The following is a 20435-nucleotide window of genomic DNA, read 5'->3' as shown; positions in this document are numbered from 1 at the left end:
CTTTAAATGGTGAAGAAAAACCCCATTGTAACTTGAACAGATCAAAAACACTCTCCAGGATGTACACGTAGCTGTGTCAAAGGCAACCATCAAGAGCAAACTACACCAGCATAACTTCAGAGGGTTCACCTCAAGATGTAAACCTCAAACATAGAATGGCCAAGTTAAAGATTCAACCTATACCACCTCATCTTTCAAACATGGTGGAGGTAGGCCTGTATGCCTGCCACTGGAACGGGCTCACTTGTGTTCATTGATGATGTTGCTGATGGCATGGCAGACATGATGTTTCTGTGTCTCACAGATATTTACAGCTGAATCTGTGTGTCAGCCATTTCTGTGTCTCACGCAGGTTTTCATCTAAGTAGTGGCTAAGGTGCATGACTGGGAGGTTGGTGGTTCAAGCCCCGGTGTAGCCACAATAATATCTGCACAGCTGTCGGGCCCTTGAGCAAGGACTCAACCCTGCATGGCTCCAGGGGGATTGTCCCCTGCATAGTCTAATCAACCATCAAGCGTAAGTTGCCTTGGATAAAAGTGTCAGCTAAATAACAAATTATTGTAACTATTATAGATGTGTGTCAGCCATGATGTTTCTCTGTCTCTCAACAAACTGTCAATGACTTTTACTGGTCTAAAACGTATTTATTTATATGTATAATATTTTATTTAAAAAAAATTATTGATATGGTCATAAGTCTGATCATTGTACAACTGCCACAGATCTTGAAATAGGCATGCATATTGTAATGCTACATAATTACTGACAATTTTTTAGTCTTATTCAAATAGTCTTACATCACTGAAATGCATCAGTGCTTAAAAACGTGTTTGTTTTATTTTCATAGCATTAAAGAAAGATAAGTGCAATCCAAACAAATGTGACACGGGGTGGTGCTGACTAGCTCTACCTTTTACAGAAAAAAATTGGCCGTTAAACTTCATGGAAAAATTCAAATAACCCATGCTGTAAAATTGGTCCAAGTATTTTAATGAGAGTGCATTATCAGTACAGGAAACACAAGACAACAGAGTCCATTAAGATATACTGAATTACAATCAATATCACTGTGTACATTACCCTATTTCACAGCGTACAGATACATTAGGGATGTGCTACCACAGATTACACTATGAACTGTTAAGAGGAACTGTCACTCCCTGCCAATCAAGGATTATCTCAAAAGTTATAAGGTAGTGAAAAAGTTCACAGCTCAGACATTTCACATTAGTGTTTTATTTTTGTAATCATTAATTTAATTTGCTAAAGCTAAATTCAGTCATAGGTTAACTGATTTATATTTTATCTGAAGAACAAAAAGAACATCTTGCTCATTTCCCCACACTCAAATACAAATCATACTGTATAAAGAATAAACTCTTTTAAAGTAGGTTTTACTCACATTGGCACCTAGAACTTCTGGAATACAGTTAGCTTTTTAATAATACAGCAGTTTTGGGCCTTGCCAAGCATTGCGGCAGTAGGTTGAAAGAACTTACTGCCAGCCAACGCCTTTTCACTGCGGTCAATCATATGCACAGATACAGCACTCCTGTGCAGATGACACAGGCAGACTCGAGGTACCTGAAGAGCTACTATTGTGGGAAAAGGTTAGGAAAACCCTGTGTTGCTCTTTAGCCAATTGTGCACTGCTCCACAGCACGGTGATGATTTGATTAAAAAAATGAATCAAAGATGAGCTTTAGCTGGATTCATTGCTTGGGAGGTCCACATTTTATCCATGATTATTTTATCTCATTATCTTCCATTTTCATGTATACAGCAAGTTACATTTAAGACATTTTCTGAAACAAGGCAGAGGACACACACAGGTGTACAAAAGCAGCACCCCACCTGCTTTGGACAAACAGTCCTTTGGATTGCAAAATCAGTTATAACTGAGTCTAACTGAGCATACAGTATATTGTAATGTCACAATACTTCTCAATTTCCATTGTTATTCTCAATTTTCTGTTTATTTTTCCATTGCATTGTTTTCTGTTCTGTTCGAATGAAAGTTATTACACACTGCGATCCATTATTCATCAATCACATTTACATTTAACCAGTGGTACCCAACCAGCAGCTTGCAAGGTCAGATATACAGTTGTAATAAAAAAATTAAATAAAGAGATAGTTAAAGACCATGACATATCTTAAAGTGTATAGCTTTGATTTGATAATACAAACAGTAGCTTTGGAACCATGATACATTCACAAGGACCAAATATAAAATAATCTTATTTTGACATCATTTTGAGGCATAAAACAATACTTGAATTTATGATTTACAGTATAAAATGACAAACTGAAATATGACGAGTTAATGATATTGCTAGGTGTTTCCATGGAATGTACATATATCACCAGTTTGAGATTAAATGCTACCAGAAAAGTAAAAACAAATGTGATATTTTAAAAAGTGTTATTAGTCATGTACAGTACTGTTCATAACTAATTAGCTTTCAATTTCAATATCGGATGCAATCAGTGCAGTATGCTGCTTCTAATCTTATATTTGATGCAGAAGGTTGGGACCACTGCCATGGATTTTTCCCTTGAGGGTTTCCAAGGCTGATGATCCTGAAGATCGGGAGGATCTCTAAAGAGTACCATTGGTTAAAAAGTGGTATGCAATACAATGTAGGCATTGTGTGCTTACACTCACACAGGTAAAGTTTTCACTTTGTAACACCATTGAATGTGACAACCTTTAATATACTGCATTCTACCAAGATCCTACGTCTACTTACAGTAGAAAGGGGTACCACTTGCTCTTGATAATCTTTTTTCTTTTATACAGACCTAGAATACCTACAGTAATACATAAACTTTTACAAACCAGACAGGCCATTGGCTTGTATCACAAGGAGTATATGAATCATCATTAAAACACTGAACAGAGCTATCTACAATGGGGCATCTTTAAGCTGCATTACATTTTTACGCAGTGCTCTTACTGAAGACAAGTTCAAAATGTACCCGAAGACAACACTTGGCTTGACAAAAATGACTGCAATACAAAGTTTGACAGCTTATAATAAGAAAAGATATTTAATTAGAACACTCATTATATAGTAACTTTCTGTTGATCTTTTAGCTGTTTTATGGTTCATTTGCATTTTTTCATTTGCAAGTGTTTGAATTTACAGCATAAAGGAATCAAGTACTTTCAAATCATTATCCGTAATTTATGGCACAGTATTCATTTTTAATACTGGAACTTGTAATATAATCCATTCCCAATGCAAACAATGCAATGTTTTTGTTTGGCCCCTTGAAATAACAAAAATACATTTTTATTTCTCAGTGTTTTAATAAATGTAATACTGTAAAGTAATTGCTTGATTACTTTTTACTCTTCTTTTCTCTTTTCAAATGAAGCTCACTATCAGGGACACTATCAATGCACTTGAATGGAATTAAATCAAACTGAACATATGATATTAAATATGAACACATGATGCTCCAATTCCCTGTATAAACCAAAGGAAAAGGAGGAAAGTCTGACAGAAATAACACAGGGAGGAGCCTCAGGAAAACATAAATGTATATGGAACCATATCTGACCACTCACTGTTTCTATAGCAGAAACACGTTTGATTGTGTTTTACCACTACTTAAGACATAGCTAGGGCCTCCCTAGCTACCCACCTATCAGGACATACATGAAAGTAGAACCAACAGACTGCTCCTGTACAGAAGGTCACAGCACAACTACCTATGAACACTAGTACGCTGTCCGAGGTCAGTCGGAAGCTACATAAAGAAACTGACTTCATGGGGTCAACTGTAGACATCCAGCCAGTGAAACAGCACTGTACCGCACATAGATCAGATGCATTATTCTCTTTTTTGTTTTCTTTTCTGATAACGACACACTTGCTCAATCAGCACCAATCTAGTAAGTTGGCACCTGGTAGCCCTTGGGGCTGGTCTGGAGGTTCTCGGTGAAAGGTGGGCTCTGGTAGGTTTCGGTGGTCTCCGTGCCGGTGGGATAGGGCTGGATGGTGGGGTTTCCGTCGAGGTGGTCCGTGGTGAAAAGGGTCATGTCTGTGCCCAGCAGGTACTTCTGCACAGCCCTCACAGTCAGCGCAGCCTTCGACAGGATTAATGTGTTAGTGCTGTCAGCGATGTGCGTCAGACTAGAGCTGACTGATTAGTCAGAGATGTTGAGTCATGCTAGCCTGCCCATGCGTATGTGGGCAGTAATTACCTAGCCTGAATTGAATTGTGCCCAGTGCATACATCTGTATCCCTATGATATGCTGTTCTTGTGAAGGGAGTGTAGGGGCAATGTGCTTTTTGATAGATCTTAATGTTGGTGAATGCATTTTACCACCAGCTGTTAAGCAGTGGTAAATGGGTTTAGTAAGGTTTCTCTGGTCACTTTCCGGTTCTTCACTGCAAAGAGCAGATGGAAAATTTAGGGATCAGGTCTTAAATATGGGACTTTCAGCCACTACTCCATTAGACAAGTGACAGAGCCCCTTGACAGAAAGAGCACACATGAAAGTCAGCTGATCAACAACAGGTCAGGCAGCTGACAAGCTAAATTATCTTCAGTTTAAATATAATATTTTTTGGTGAATAATTCCAGAAAGTGAAAATTAGTAGTGTCAGTTTTGTACATTGTACAGCATGCAGTCCCAGATACCCAGTTAATTCTAGAGTAGTGAAAGTACACATCAAATACATTTTGAAGCACTGTAACAGGGACAATCTGTACATAAAATGTATCACTGTGTTCTGCAGAATAATCCATTGCATCACAGTACCAAAAAGCTGTTGAAGGATGTGTCTTGAATGTCAGCTGAGTGTCATACAATGTGAAAAATGAGTAAAGATGTACACAGACTCAGCTGACACGTCATCCAAGGTTATTTTTAACCAGGGCATAGTCTACCTCCTGGAATGAGGTCTTTTACCTTGAGAACTGTTACATGGAAGCAGTTAAATAGGTGATTTAGGGAGAATATCTACAAGAAACTATATGCCATTACATTACTCTCCATTCCATTTAAAAATTTTAGCATCTCCAGCCCAGCACAAATTTGGAATGTCCAATTTGCAAGCTTTGTACAAGCGTGCTAATTTTCTGCAGGCTTGGGAGAGAGAAGATGAAACACATGGTTTTAGCCAGCTGCTTCTTCTCACACAATAGCCACAAGCTGCACATGTGAGGAGCAGGGGCAGAGGAGACCCAATCATATGTGTGTTCAGAGAGCAAGCCACAGGTGCTCAGATGGCCCACAGGAGTAGCTAAAGCAATTAACACTGAGATCCTCGCTGACAAAATCTCCCCCGCATATCCCTTGAGTCAAGCCCTGCGAGACTGCCAGCTACAGTCGGCACTGCCACAGGTTGGTTTTGATCCAAGACAGTGGTTCTTGCTCATGCAGTGCAAGTGTCACTTTTACAGGGCAGAACATTAAGCTTATATGATATACAAATTCTGCAGTGGAGAAGATTTGAACTTCAGTTTTGACTGCACCAAAAAGAATACGAGACGTGGAATGATGGTTGTTACTTTTGACTCAATTTGGTTAAAAATCTGTGATAATAATTTGCAGTCATTGCATTACAGAGGCATTAGGTTGGCAGTTAGTTGTGGGGAAGAGTCTATAAGATTTCCTATTCGCATAATTAGTGCTGGCTACACCACAGAGGAAGTGGGTGGTTGTTTAGAGATCAGCCTCTGTGTGTCCTCCACAAAGGCAATGTTTCTAAATCTGCCTAAGGTTAAGAGGCAGAGATACCCCTGAAATACAAAACAGACAGCTGCCATTAAAACAACAATGCCAGAAGTCAACAGAAAACACTCCATGTTAGTAAGTGCAGCCTGGCTAACTATGACCAAGTTTACTAACAGGCAGGTTCATGATATGACTCCATCACATTAACACCCATGATGGTAACCCACAGGATTGCAATGGGCAGGCACTAGACCCCTCAACTGAATAAATCATCTCCAGCTGTCTGGTTCTTTATTACACTGTGACAATGACTGTAGCTCAGACATGCTAGGGCATCAGGACTTCCTGAGCCTGATGGCAGCTCTGTCTGCACTTTGATCAATGGGTCGGCTCACCACTGTGGAACATACACAAAGTTGTTTAGACCCCTGTAAATACAAGCTGTGCCCCAGGCCTGCTAGGTCTGATAAGGTGGGAACCAAATGTGGTCATCATGGGTAATCCCAGCATCTGGACAGCGTCACAGCAAGTAAATCACCTATTTACCTCAACCTGCTTTTACCTTCACACCGGACCACATTCACAAGTAAGGTGTTTAGTTTTCTGTCAATGAGGAATGTTTATGAAAGGAAACCCAATGGGGTCCATATGCTGCTCTTATGGTCTCCATAAGCTGGCTTCACAAGTGGAACAGGTGGGGCAGCCACTCACCCAGGTGATGATGGAGAAAAATGAGAACGCTATAGCGGCCCTGGCAGCGTCTGCACCCTGATTCAGGGGCAGCTCTCTGGGGGAGGTGCGCTGCCACTGATTGGCCAGGAAGCAGAATCCAACAAACCACAGGAATGTCCAGAAACCTGTAATGGAAAGGAAGACCCTCTCACAGCAGGTAGAAAAAGCCCTAGAGAACTCCTACCCACTGCTTTGATGATCACTATTTGAGTGTAATGCATTTCATGTGTAAACTCAGTTCTTCCATTTGCTTTTTTAGCTTATAAAGGAATAGTCTGATAGTTTCCTTCTATTTATCTTACTCATACAGTAGTTAGATGATAAGATGAATACCAACATCATCCCTCTGAAACAGTAGAAAAATATTAGACAATATCTCCAGGATGAATGCTCTAGGCGGAAGCAACGTTAACTTTGCTAAGTGAAGTGATGGAAATAGACCTTCCAGAATCACCAAAAATTACTTACACTTCCATCTTCTATGTTTATATATAATTGAAAATAATAATGTATCCATCCCCTGGGCACAGTAAGTAAAAGCTGTACTATTGGACTGAGTATTGAGTGCATTAAATAATCTCTGAAGCTGAACATTTGTTTGCATGCACAGGTAAGAACAATCATTCTGTATTTGCCTTCCAGTACTGCTACGGAAAAAGACAATTCCAGTTAAAGCCTTTAATGAAAGTTCTGTGCCTGCTCTTCACACCCACATTGTAAATGAGTCAGTCCTAATGGAGTGCTGCTTCCTGGAAACACAATGGTGAGGGTTTCTGCAGTACCCACTGAGCACTGATAGGACACTGGACATTGGTGGTCATGGGAGATAGTGAAACAGCTCACTCTAATGGAGCGGCAGTGTGCCATACTGAGTAGGCCACTTGACTTGCCAGAATGCTGAAATGTAATTTTCAGAGAAACACCGTCATTGTGAGAACACCATCATTGTACCCATGAGTCACCTGGATAGTGGTGTCCCGTAAAACATTAGATTCTGGCTGGTGCTCTACTTGATGTAGAACCTGTGTCTTTGGTGAGGTTAATTTAAAATGTACACATTGATTTCTGCTCCCTTTTGGTTCCCAGCTGCATGCCTCAAGGTGTTCTGATCGATGATAATGGTGTTGCCTATGCAGAGACGCAATGCCTATAATGTGCCCAGTCTTTGAAAACAAAGCCTTTCTAAAGTCATGATTGCTCTTTTTATCCTGGAATAACATGACAGGGTGCATCTGAAGAGTCAATGTACAAAATCCTGTCTTTGTTCATTAGTGGAATTGAAGTGGCCCCTGCATAATTTCCACAGGCTCACAGTACAGAGCAAACGGCTATTACTGTTACCTGAAAAGCCCATCTCCAACAGGACAGCCTTCTTCCTGTCTTTAACGCTGCTTATCTGTGGGAAGTAAATGTCCAAGGCAAAGAACAATACGGTAGCGAGAAATGCAATGACTCCAATGGTAATCCCATAGTTGCAGGCATCGTTGTTCTTGTTGAAAATGCAGTGTAGTCTTTCACTCCCACTGTTAATGTAGCCTTCATTGACTATGGAGCCGAACACCACCATGGAGAAGATCTGCAATGAAAGAGAAGAATGTGGGAGTAAGCATGGTGGACACATTGTCTGAAGGTTTACAGGACGCCTAACAGAAGGCTGATAAGTCTGCATTGTAAACTGTAGTATTGAGTTCTATGTACTGTCAGCCCCTTTACATAGACAATACAGTTGGTGGCGTATAGTGTAGAATGCCTATCAAAGATGCTTTTCACTGAAGTGGTTACAAAGATATTAAAGAAAGCAAGGAAAATGAAGTACATACACTGGAATTAGCCTTTGAGCAGAAGCCATAATGATGCTGACAAGAATATGTACCAGAGTGTTCCCCAAAAATGTAAGTAGTAGGCCAAAGAGAAAAAGTAGCCGACCAGGGGGGTTCAGATGATGTCCCCTGGCCTTTTTTTCTGATGCAATTTGGAGGCTTCTGGTGCAAGCATTTTAATATGTTTAAATTGATTTATTCTTAAGCATTGAGAGACCGGTAAAGGTGTATTTGTAGTCGCCAGCAACAAGCGAAGGAGAATAAACTTGAACATGACACTACTGCATCTTGAGTAGAAATTAGTCGTTCGATTTTGTATTAGTCACAATAATTAATCCCACCAGTCACAATAATTAATCCCAGAAGTCTATCATAAATGCAAAACGCCTCAGTTTCCAGTGGGGGTTACATCCCCTGCGAACCTCCCCAATTTGTATCCCTACCAATGTCAAAATCAAAATCAAAGCCCCTGCACTCTTCCCAGTCCATGTCAAGAGACACCAATGTTCTGCTAAGCTTCTCTCTTGGAGCTTCTTTTTAGGGCATGGGCTTCTTCCGCCTCTATCTCTGCACTGCATGGAGGCTCTCTGTGAGGCTGGTATTGGGGCGGACTGGGGCCTGACTGGCTCTGGTGTGGAGGCTGACTGATCCCCCTCTCCAAAACCAAAAACCATTCCAATATAATATTTCATCATTCATATTCTTCACATTAATTTAGGACACAAATGGAATCACTCAGGTCTTTCTTAATAATAAAATACCCTATTGGTCAAACAGTGGATACAGTGGTTTATCTTGTTTGCTTGTTATAGCCTAAAAAGCGAAGTGCCTTTACAACGTTGATCGCCTTTGCTTTTACTTTCGTCAAGCAATTCAGTTTGTAATTTCTTACATTGGTAACATTGGTAAGATGTTAACTCCTCTATTTTACAATTGCCTAACTGCACCTGTCTATGCTAGACAAATATGGAATCACTAACGGTATGACTAATGCTCAGCCCCTGAAGTCTCATATGTTATCGACAGATTTCTGAGTGCAGAAAATTGGATCTTAAGAGTTCATTAATTGAATTCTTAATATCTTACACTTAACGGTAGGTAAGTTATCTGTAATTGTTCTTTGCAAAGCCCGTTATTGTCTGCTGTCCGGTTCCGGGATCTGCCTTCCTTTTTAGGAAGTTGCTGCCCACTGTAAGCCTGTGTGGGAAATTGTGAAATTGACGTTTTGTTGCAAACGGTAGGCTATATTCTTATTAATATAAATGTTAATTAAGATCACATTACCCAAAGTCAGCAAACTGTTCAAGAATGTGTCAGAGTAGCCAACTGTAAAGTTAGCTAGCCAACAGGCTATGAAATGGATCACGATATAGGATAGTAGGCCTACTAACGAATCTTAGGGATTGTGTAGCCTATAATGCGGTTTACTTTATTGTTCTAACGTTACAACTATTTTACTGTTGAGGGTAGTTTGCTAACTGGGAAAACGCTGGTAGAACTTAATGTGTTAACTAGCTAACTAATATGTGAAATGGCCTGCAGAAAATAAAACATACTCACAGCTGATTAGGAGACTAAGTTACAGCGTGTTCGCAGAGAAAATGAGCTGTCAGCGCAGAGAGCACCAGTAGGCGCTTTCCTCTCTCCCAAGAGAGCACATACATTAACATACATGAAGCTAGCGCGTTTGACAATGCAGTTGGCAGCAGACAATATTATCAGGCTACTGATTTTATAATTACAGGTACCATTATATATATTTAAAGCTAGAATTATGTTTTATAGAGTACCCGGCCATTTAGCCATCAGCCGGCGCTTGGGGAGCACTCTGATGTACTGGTGCTTGTCCTATATAGGTTGCATTTGTAAATAGCCCTAAGCAATGGATTTAACCACACAGTACATTTTCCTTATTTGAAACGATGAATTTATTCCACACATTAGAACTGAGTAGCACATAAAGATCCCAATCAAAATAGCATGTAACTTTAATAATTGGTGTACGGCATTTAAAAAGTAAAAATCTGCAGACCCCCAAAAGGAAACAGATTGTGTTGACCATGTTGACACAGGGTTAGCAAGGCTTGATGAAAAGACTACTCGTCAATAACAACTCGACTATTGCTCCCATCATTGTTACATTACATTACATTAATGGCATTTGGCAGACGCTCTTATCCAGAGCAACGTACAACAAAGTGCATACCCATAACCAGGGATAAGTGCGCTGAAAGACCCTAGAGGGAAGTACAATTTCAACTGCTACCTGTACAACAAAGATAAGGACCAGGGCCTATTTTAATTTATTTTAATTTTATTTTTTTTAACAAACAGATTAACAAACAAACAAACAACAAAGCAAAAGTGATCAAACTTAACTATCCAAACACTGCTTACCTAGCCAACTAAAAATACCGATACACAAAGTAATCGGCGCAATTCTCGGCGCAATTCTGCCACCTCAGTGGAATGCTCCCAGAACTGTTGAGGTGAAATAGTACTGTATAGATCATGGGTTTTCCACATGCAGTGTTTAGTGTCTTTAGATAGCTCGTGTTGTGGGAAATAGTTTGGTATCATTGATGGTGTGGTACACTGGTTGCTGAATAAAGATCTTGTAGGAATAAACCACAGGTAATGCAAGTTACCTGTGAGTCAGCATCCAGCTGTGCTACAAAGGTTAACCAGATTTGTTAGACATACCGAGATAAGACCAGCAGAGCCATTGTTGTTACTGCCGTCTTGTGACTCTTTATTTGATGATTTGTTGTTTTTCCTGTAAACGGTATATAGAGGGAAACGTGGAATGGTTCGAGGAGACTCACTCATTCTATTTCTGCAATGCACATTGTTTAATAAATTGTATTAATTTGAACCTGCATTCTCTTGACTCGCACCACTGCGCACTTAGCAGTTTAGAGTCCTAACAGTCATAGACAACCTAGGATACCTGCACCCCTTAGTCACTCGCCTATACACCAGTGCCGATTGTATAGAGCTGCACTAGTGGCGGACATTTGCAGTCCCTTTTGTTGAACTGTTAGAACAGAGGAGCAGTTGAACTTATCTTTTGGAGTCAGATGAACAAGAACAAAATTAAATTAACCCTGTTCCAGTAGCATTAGTCAGACTACACGCATTTCCTTCCACCTTTTGGTGTATTTGGGGGGTTCTCACATTGGCATAGGTACAAATCTATGATTATCCATGATTATGATCTGACAATATAAGGTATGGATGGATCTGATCTCCAATACCCTGTTCAGAAATACATACATACTTTATTATTTTTCTATTCACTTCAAAGGCTATGATCATTATTTATATGAATACTTTATATTAATACCTGTAGTTTCTGTTTGTATTGGTCACCTCATTTAAGCAAATGGGCACATCACATGACACATCATCGCTTTCCACCCTATGAGTAAAGAGCATATTCTCATTTTTTATTGGCTTAACAAATCTAGGGAATCTGTAAGTGCACCCCTACACCTTTCCGTGACGTTCACTGGAACCTGTGCATATTCATTAAGTCACTGTTCAGATGACTAATGCACACTGGCAGAATAAGGTCATATTATTTACACACTGACTGCAACACGGAAAGGCCAGGGGCTTTCCCCTTTCAGATGCTGCCTAGTGACAACCACATTAGCCTATTAGCACGGAGACTTGAAAATGTTTTAATTTACACCAGGGCATGAACACAGGCCTTTAGAGCCCCAGTGTCACACCATGAGTTAGCGCTGCACCAGCAAGCTTTCTGCGCAGTAAAAACAACTGTTTCTATTGGCAGCTTAATAGTGCAATGCCACATATTACAGAAACAAATAATGGCATTGTTTGCACTGTTCAACTGTGTGGGGAAATATAAAGCCAATGATATAAAGGATTACGTGTGTATATTATGGCTTTTAAAGAAAGGCAAAGAAAGCCAGCGTATCGCTAGTCTTAAATTGATCTAGTTGTTTTGGTGGGTGCTTTCCAATGGACCTTCAGAAAGTAATACAAAATTACAGGCATGATGAATTTTAAATACAGTACTGTGTGAAGAGTACTGTATATACCGTATATACAATATGCATATATATGCTTTATATATTGATATATATATATATACATAGTACTGTGCAGAGGTTTTTTGTGTGTGTTAGCATAAAAGAGATTTCCAAGAATTCATTTTCCAAAAGATTTTTGTATTTAATTTTTAAAAGTAACATATTACTGGAAGTAATTGACTACTTTTTACACAAAAACTTGATCAAAGCTGTCTGAGATCAGAAGCAAGGAGCCAACCAAGGTCTGCAGAAGAACTGTGGCTAGTTCTCCAACATGCTTGGAACAACCTCCCTGCTGATTGTCTTATAGAACTGCAGGATAGCATTGGCTATCAGATAAAAACTTTTTTACCTAGATAGGCAGAAGCAAATGAGACAGCCAAAAACTTCAGTAGAATTGTGGCAAGTTCTCCAATACGTTTAGTACAACCTATCAGCTGATTTCATTATAAAACTGCAGGACCTGTACCTATGATAATTAATGCAGTTTTAAAGGCGAAAGGAGTCACAACAGATTTTTTTATTTCATTTTTAAATTTTCACTGCTCTTTATAGTACATTTCTCTATATTTGATACTGTTAATTTCATAATTTCTGAAAGCATCTTCACACGTGTTTAAGACTTTCACAGAACTGCATATTTGAGCATCATCAAATTGCATATGTATTTTTCAGAAGCGTGCAATTGAGCTGCAACAGGGCTTTATAACGGATATATTCACTTAAAGGTCATCATGTACAGCATCTGCTCCATATTTAGTTGCTCTTGGTTACATGTCACACCCACATGCCAGTGAGTTTGCATAGCCAGTGAGTGAGAGAGAAGACATGCAACACTCAAGTGTTTCACCACATACCATTCCCTCTCCTATTTACTTAATGAGTGTGTGTTCTGTTCCTTTGTCATGTCCATGTCAATAAATGTATAAATGGCTAAATACTAATATGAAAGGCATCTATGTCTAATAATTGTGTGAGACTGTTCATACAATTCAACGATTTGTACAAACATGTATATCTCATGATAACTGCTTTTATCTGTCAGTATATCTATCTATCCATCTATCTGTCTGTATATGTGTATATACACTCAGTGAGCACTTTATTAGGCAGACCTGTACACCAGCTTGTTAATGCAAATATTTAATCAACCAGTGTGACAGCATAAAAGCATGGTCAAGAGGTTCAGCTGTTTTTTAGACCAAATGTCAGAATGGGGAAGAAATGTGATCTAAGTGACTTTGACTGTGGAATGATTATTGGTGGCAGGCAGGGAAATTTGTGCATCTCAGAAACTGCTGATCTCCTGAGATTTTCATGCACACTAGTCTCTAGAGTTTGCAGAGAATGGTGTGAAAAACAAAAAACATCCGGTAAGCAGCAGTTCAAAAACGAGTTGTTAATGGTCAAAGTTGACAGGAAGGTGACAGTCACACAAATAACCACGCATCACAACAGCGGTATGCAGAAGAGCATCTCTGAGCATGTCAAACCTCCAAACACGTCAAACCTCCAAACAAACTGAATAGGCTACAGCAGCAGAAGACCAATAAGTCTTCTTATTGGTCTTCAGCTATAAGAGCTCTGCAGCTGTTTTACTTGAGATTGTATAAATGTGTAATTTGTGTTTTGCTTTTGTATTGTATTGAATTTCATGTTGTATTATCTGCTTGCTCCTCCCTTGGCCTGGGCTCCCTTGTAAAAGAGAGAACCATCTCAATGGCCTGTGAGGTGCCATTGAGGAAAAATAAATTAAAATAAATAAGGAAATAAGTCTATATATAAATACCTAATAAAGTGCTCCGTGAGTGATTATAGGAGAGGTGGTGATACTATCTAAGCATCAGATGAGTAATGAGCTATTTTTAGCTGTGGAACTCCGTAAAATGACGTGAAAGAGACTTCTCCGTAGCCATGGAAACAGCAGCTATCCAACCATCAGAATGATTTCCTGCAGGCAAGACAGCGAGCGCAGATCAATGATACTCTAAAATATGTCACGCCATTCAATGCATGACAGGGCAGCACAAGTTCGCATTGAAGTAAAAAGATGAGCACAATTGCGCAAGTTAACATTCAACCATAGATCCGGTTATCCAACAATGAGATCCTACCAAGGTAAAATATATTAGCGAGACCATTAGAATTACAATCTTAAAATGGACTGTGATGTATGAAACTTTTTACTGAAATATTACTCAGACTGGAGTGAAATAAGTCCATTTTAGAGCTAAAATTTGAAGCCTATATCACTAGTATGATACACACACAAAACCAATATCTCTTTGAAAATACATGCTTATTTATTAACATATGAATATTTTAGACATAGAACATTTTAAATACATTCTAATTTCAGTACGTATTACATATTGTATTCATTCTGACACAGCAATGTAATTATAAGATAGCACCTTGCTTGAGAACAAGCTTGATGGCATGATTAAACTTATAATTTAAGAAGGAATGTCAACAGAATTGTCCACATCTTTAATATTTTTTTTAATATTCACATTCAGATTATGGCAGTATTCCTAATATTTTACTTGAAGGGATCAGTTCATATGTATTATATTTACACATTCAGAAATATACTAATTACAGAATATTATGATGCATGCACCTGGTCATTAGAGATGCAGATAAGTGCAACATGTGCATTTATTCTACAGCCATGCTCAACACCTGACAGCAGTCCCAGGATATACTGATAGTATAATACAAACTACGAATAAATTTGCTGAAGTTTCTTAAATCATAAAATACAGCTTGTGTTGAACAGGTCTTGAACTGGAATAAATAATTATATCCTTTTCCATGTTTTACTACATTAACTGCACATAACATGTGACTGGAAGTGACATCATAGCACATCAATATGCATCTCACTTACATTTGGTAAATGCCACCCTAGCATATAAATAATAGAGTGAGAACTACCACTTCTGGAATCCTCCGTGGAGGTCCATGTCAGGCTATCTCCAGGTATTCCTAGGGAGCCTGAGTTGCATGATGGGACACTGCTGCTTAGTGCTGTGTCCTGTTTGCTCAAGCTTTGTCCTCACAGCATGTGCAGCAAGGGTCTCGCAGGGAAAAGCGGAATAAACCTCCGGGTTTCCATGTTACTGGAATGAGAAATCTGATCCCAAGGGTCCCACTGTATCCCTGACAGCAGTGGTCCGGAAAGCCTGGGCGTGAGCACCACAGATCAATACCATCACCACGTGCTTAAAGAGCAGCAGACTGAATGCAATCAAAACCTTTTCTAAGAAGTGGAGGCTTATCAAAGCTATATTTATGTTTAGATTAATAGAAAACTAAAGTCGCTGTGGCCTCAGACATAGCTACCGTTGATAAACTTTGCTACAGTAACTTAAAGTACAAGACTGCCTTCATATTTCTGTTTCATGTCAGCCTCATCAGTACCATTCCATGCAAACATAACAGAAATAAAAATAGCATTGTAGCAGACAAGCTGCAACATGAATGCTCCTTTGCAAAATTTGAAATAACAAAATAAAAAAGTACATTAACTGCTCATGTTTGACAACAGGGGATATGCAGAAGATATATGAGGTTTTCCACAGAATAACTTTGCCTCAGTAAAAAGTTTGCACATTTAGCCACCCAATACCTGTGAGGAATTGCTGAATAGTTTAAAAAAATAATAATAATAATTTAAACAAAGCATAAAATATGTTGTGTTTGGACATGGGCAATTCTGTAGTTTTATAGTGTTGTGACTGCTAATAACTGGCTTCTCAACTGGATTTCACCAACTTAACTAAGTGGGTGCATGGGTGACTGGATTGACACTCATCTGACAAAGTATTTCATACCCATGTGAGGAATTTCAGTTATGTGCAGGTCAGCATTCCCTTAGTCTTGTTAGCATACTTAAATATATGGCAATTGACATATTGTGAGCATATGGAATACCCATGAATACTATTTAGGGCTATAATATAATTATTTTATCCATTGAGGTAAATCATCTGTGAAAATTGATTGAGCGAGGAAGGGCAATAATTATTTAACTAATCAAATGTTGACAACTGATAATATCATTGTCTTTCCCACTGAATCTGCTATGGGTAGAAATGTAGAGTTTCTGGCCTGTACATTACTGTCCGTCTGGCTTGCATAGTCCCTAAATAATGCTGGCAGGTTGAAAGGCATATCACGCTCTGGAGACAAGTGAACCACAGAGAAGTGCTATATTATCTCATCCTACCCATCATGGAGGAGTGTATGTTTATTCAGAGTGCAGAATAAATAGATACACATCACAGTATATGAGCTCTGCAGCTCCATTCACTATTGGTCCAGATGTGCTCAGCAAAGAGCTCTACTGCCAGTAAAGTTGCCCATGGGCATATCTGGTATGAGAAAGGCATCTGTCCCTGCCTGTTGATTCACAATGACTTCACTTCCCATTAAGCAGGAAGAGTGGCTCTGAGCATTCTCTGACTGCACTGTATGCCTCAATGTAAAAAAGAAATTTGTTTGGATTAAGCTCTGTTCTTTTTCATCATTCTGACAGTATTCTCCCTCTTTTCATTTGGGTCATAGATAACACACTCCAAGAAGCAATCATTTCTAACAAGCGAAGCGTTTGGGTTTCAAAGGAGGCCTACTCCTTGTAAAACAAAATGGAAATGAAAAGACATTCTGAAGGCCACTGTTTTTGCCCAGTTCAGACACTCAAGCACACAGGCTTCCTGGATTAAAAGAATTAGAAACCACCCCTAAATAATGTGATCAGTGGTAACTGATTTCTTATTGGATACAAATAGCCAACTGCCTCAGACGGAAACATAGCCTACAGAGATCATTACAATCCCATTCCTAATTACAAATTACAAATAACAAACTTGTTATCCAGTCTTAAAATAATTCTGCGTATAAATAAAATGTCTGCTCATACTCGATTCAGCTATTATCAATGCTCAAATCCTAGCCAAGAGCTCTTCGAATAGCCTTACTTGGAAGTATTAGGTTCCCTTTGTTTCAACAAGTGCAATAGGCTATAGAGAACAAACTGTGCAAGCCACATGCAATGTAACAATGTACAGTACAGGACCGGGCTATTTAATTCGTGACTTGTTTTCAGTGGTCAGTCACACGGATCAACACCATAACCTATGTATAAATCACGCAAAATTATATGTTTTCAATTGGTGCTAATCATCCGAGACAAGGGATAACTACACACAGGTACGCAAATCAACATGTGTTGGAATTTGCTCCCCATGACCAAAAACCTTACCAACATCAACAAGATTAAAATGTTATTCCTGAACGCATCCAGTCATGATGGAAGTGAAAGTGTTGTAAATGTAGCCTAAGTTTTTGCATTTGATAGGCCTATTAATCCGCTTAATTTAATCTTAACTTTCATTTTAAAGGTTTGCAGTTCTAACACCATGATCACGATGTAGCTATAAGAGTACCCCAGCCTTCGTGATTAAATGCCCCACGAATGACCCTAATCGAAGATGAAAACTAGCATTCGGCGTCTGTTCTTCATTGCTGAGAGACATACAATTGCCAAATACGAAACAGCACAGGCGACTTAAATCATGTATTTGGGGTAGCAACACATGACTTGTGTGTGTACACTAGCTTACTACATTTCCTGGATAGCTGATACACCTTTCTTTGGGTAACGGGAAATGGCAAACACAATACAACTATTAAAAAATATATTAATATTAATATTTAGGCTTAACGTTTTGACACCATGTAGCCTACAATAAGCCATTGCTACTGTTCGGGAAAGGGTTAAACGGGTGAGGTGAACCGACTAAAAAATATGTTTCGTCGTTTTCGTAAGAAAAAGGTAATACTTGTATCTTTTGAATCTCCTATATTTATACAAAACATGTAAGCTATGTAGCCGACAGAAAACAGGTTGGACGATACATTTCCAAAAACCACCAGTAGACTTTTAAATTGGCAGTCGTTTAAAAAATCTAATGTAAATACCTGTAAGATAAATACGTTAGAAATGATTTCTTACCCACGACAATATTCTAAGGATAGTCTGTGGCTGTTTAACAAAGGCGACAGGGTCGAAAGCCCCTCCAGCTCTGCCAGCTCCAAAGGACCCCGCTCCTTCCATCTTTATTCTTTCTGCACTTCAGCCTTATGGTACACAGGCTCCGGGCTCGGCGTTTACACTAATAGGTAGGAGCTGTCATGTACACACCCACTGCTTACCAGTGGCGTGCACAAGCTTAGCGATTCCGCGCGCGGCGTTGGAGCTACTCGTAGACTCCTCTGAATACAGGGGTAGATTGCAACCTAACAGTGCTTCATGGATAAAAAATGAACATTCTCCCATTCTCCCTTGGGACCCGGTCAGAAGATAGCCATGATGACAAGTCTCTGTTCCTGGCATGGAATTGTATCTACGACTACTTTTCGAAGCGTTACATCAGGAAGCGAGTACATTACCCATGCGCAATAGTTGCAAACCAACATCCATATAATCGATGGCTGCGGTGAGCTGTTTACTGAATTTGACAGTGGGATGTATTCTGGTTACGTCAACATACTGCTCACGGACATAGCAGCAGTATCGAACCGCACAGCGCGTCAGTCAGCACATTGAGTTGGCCTAATAGATGCGCAGATATAAATATGAAGTAGACATGGATGAATGTCTTCAGTTTTTTATCGAACTATCCATGTGCATTCCAATTCAAGTGTATTCGCCCTACCTTCCTTAGTAGCTATTAATCATGCTCTATCCCTTATAACTTGCTAGTTTCCTTGCCAGTTTCTCTCTGCACATGTTGGTTGTTGGTAACGTTTCCTTTATCCCAGTTAAATGTGACCACCACCAGAATGTACATACAGTGAGCACCATAATTAATTGAACACACTGGTTGACCAGTTAGACCAACTCCATACCCAACATAGTGTAACCAACTCAAGCTATGTTTTGAAACAGCTGGTAGCTGGTTGGTCATAGCTGGATTGTATACTAGGGCATTGACATATTATTTTCTATTCTGGTTCTGTATTCTAGCACTTGAATTTGAAAGGATACAATGACAATGAGTGAGCAGACTGTTTAATTTGAGGGTATTTTCATCAATATCGGATGAACTGTTTACAATATTACATTACAATATTTGTTTACAATATTATGCAATATAATATTATAAATACAATATTATTTTCCTTTTTGAAAACGGTATATATTATTATCTTAAGAGGCCAAATTCTAATTGTATTTGGCCTCTTAAGATCAGGGGTGTCTATGTTAATGTAATTGAGAGCCAATTTATAAATTACAGGGTACACATTAATTCTGGAGCTACCATGTTGAGCTGCAACTGCAGTGACTGATACTTCCAGTAAGCTTGAAACAACAGGAGATAACAATTTATGCAGCCAATAACTTAATAATATTAATCGCATTACTCATTTTTCCAATCATCTACCTAAATCCATTTTGTACAGTCTACTACACCTTTGCCTTATCACTGACGTTCATTATTGAAATGACACATCCGCTGAGAAAGACTGTTTGCTTCTGTCATCTATCTGTTTTAAACATGAAGAATAGGACATCTTCATCAAAATTATAATTCCCAGCATCACCTTCAGTAAAAGGAACAGATTAAAGATTCATTTCTTTCAATTATGCAACAAGTGTAATGTTTTGCAGTGCTGAATCATACTATGGATGAACTTGGAATCAATATTTTGAATATAAACTGAACCTACAGTACTAGATCCATCAGGTGTTCTGGGAGGGGTCCTCTGGTTCCTAAAACTAGGACAGAAACCCACGGATGAGCGGCACTGGAACAGTCTCCCGAATGATCCCAGAGTAGTGGAGAATGTTGACACTTTTAAATGTAAACATAAAACCTTTTAGCCCAGCTTTTAACTGAAATTTAAATGTTAATTGAAGTTTATGGTGTTTTTATTTTCTTCTCATTTCTAGGCTTGATTATTTCCTCTCTTATTTTACTATTCTTCTAAAATATGAAGAATTATTTGTGATATGCTTTAATCTGTGCATTGGTCTCTCCGAAGAATCTCAAGTGTTTCCTCACTCCAGTTTTGACTCTGCTTGTTTGTGTGTTTCTGTTGATCTTGTGCCTTA

At 39.0% G+C, this 20435-nt stretch overlaps 1 protein-coding gene across 1 annotated transcript; it reads right to left on the bottom strand.

Annotated features, from left to right (window-relative positions):
- Nucleotides 1-970: 970 nt before the first annotated feature.
- On the bottom strand, nt 971-18704 carry LOC133111588 (synaptogyrin-3-like). Its single transcript, XM_061222058.1, has 4 exons — nt 18333-18704; nt 7771-8005; nt 6409-6554; nt 971-4100 (listed from the first exon to the last, which is right to left on the bottom strand). Exons 1-4 carry the CDS (start codon nt 18432-18434, stop codon nt 3903-3905), a joined length of 681 nt encoding a protein of 226 aa, XP_061078042.1. The 5' UTR covers nt 18435-18704; the 3' UTR covers nt 971-3902.
- Nucleotides 18705-20435: the final 1731 nt, after the last annotated feature.

The sequence above is a fragment of the Conger conger genome, chromosome 2 (genome assembly GCF_963514075.1).
Source record: "Conger conger chromosome 2, fConCon1.1, whole genome shotgun sequence".
Lineage (NCBI taxonomy): Eukaryota > Metazoa > Chordata > Actinopteri > Anguilliformes > Congridae > Conger > Conger conger.
This window is presented reverse-complemented; position numbering and strand designations above follow the sequence as displayed.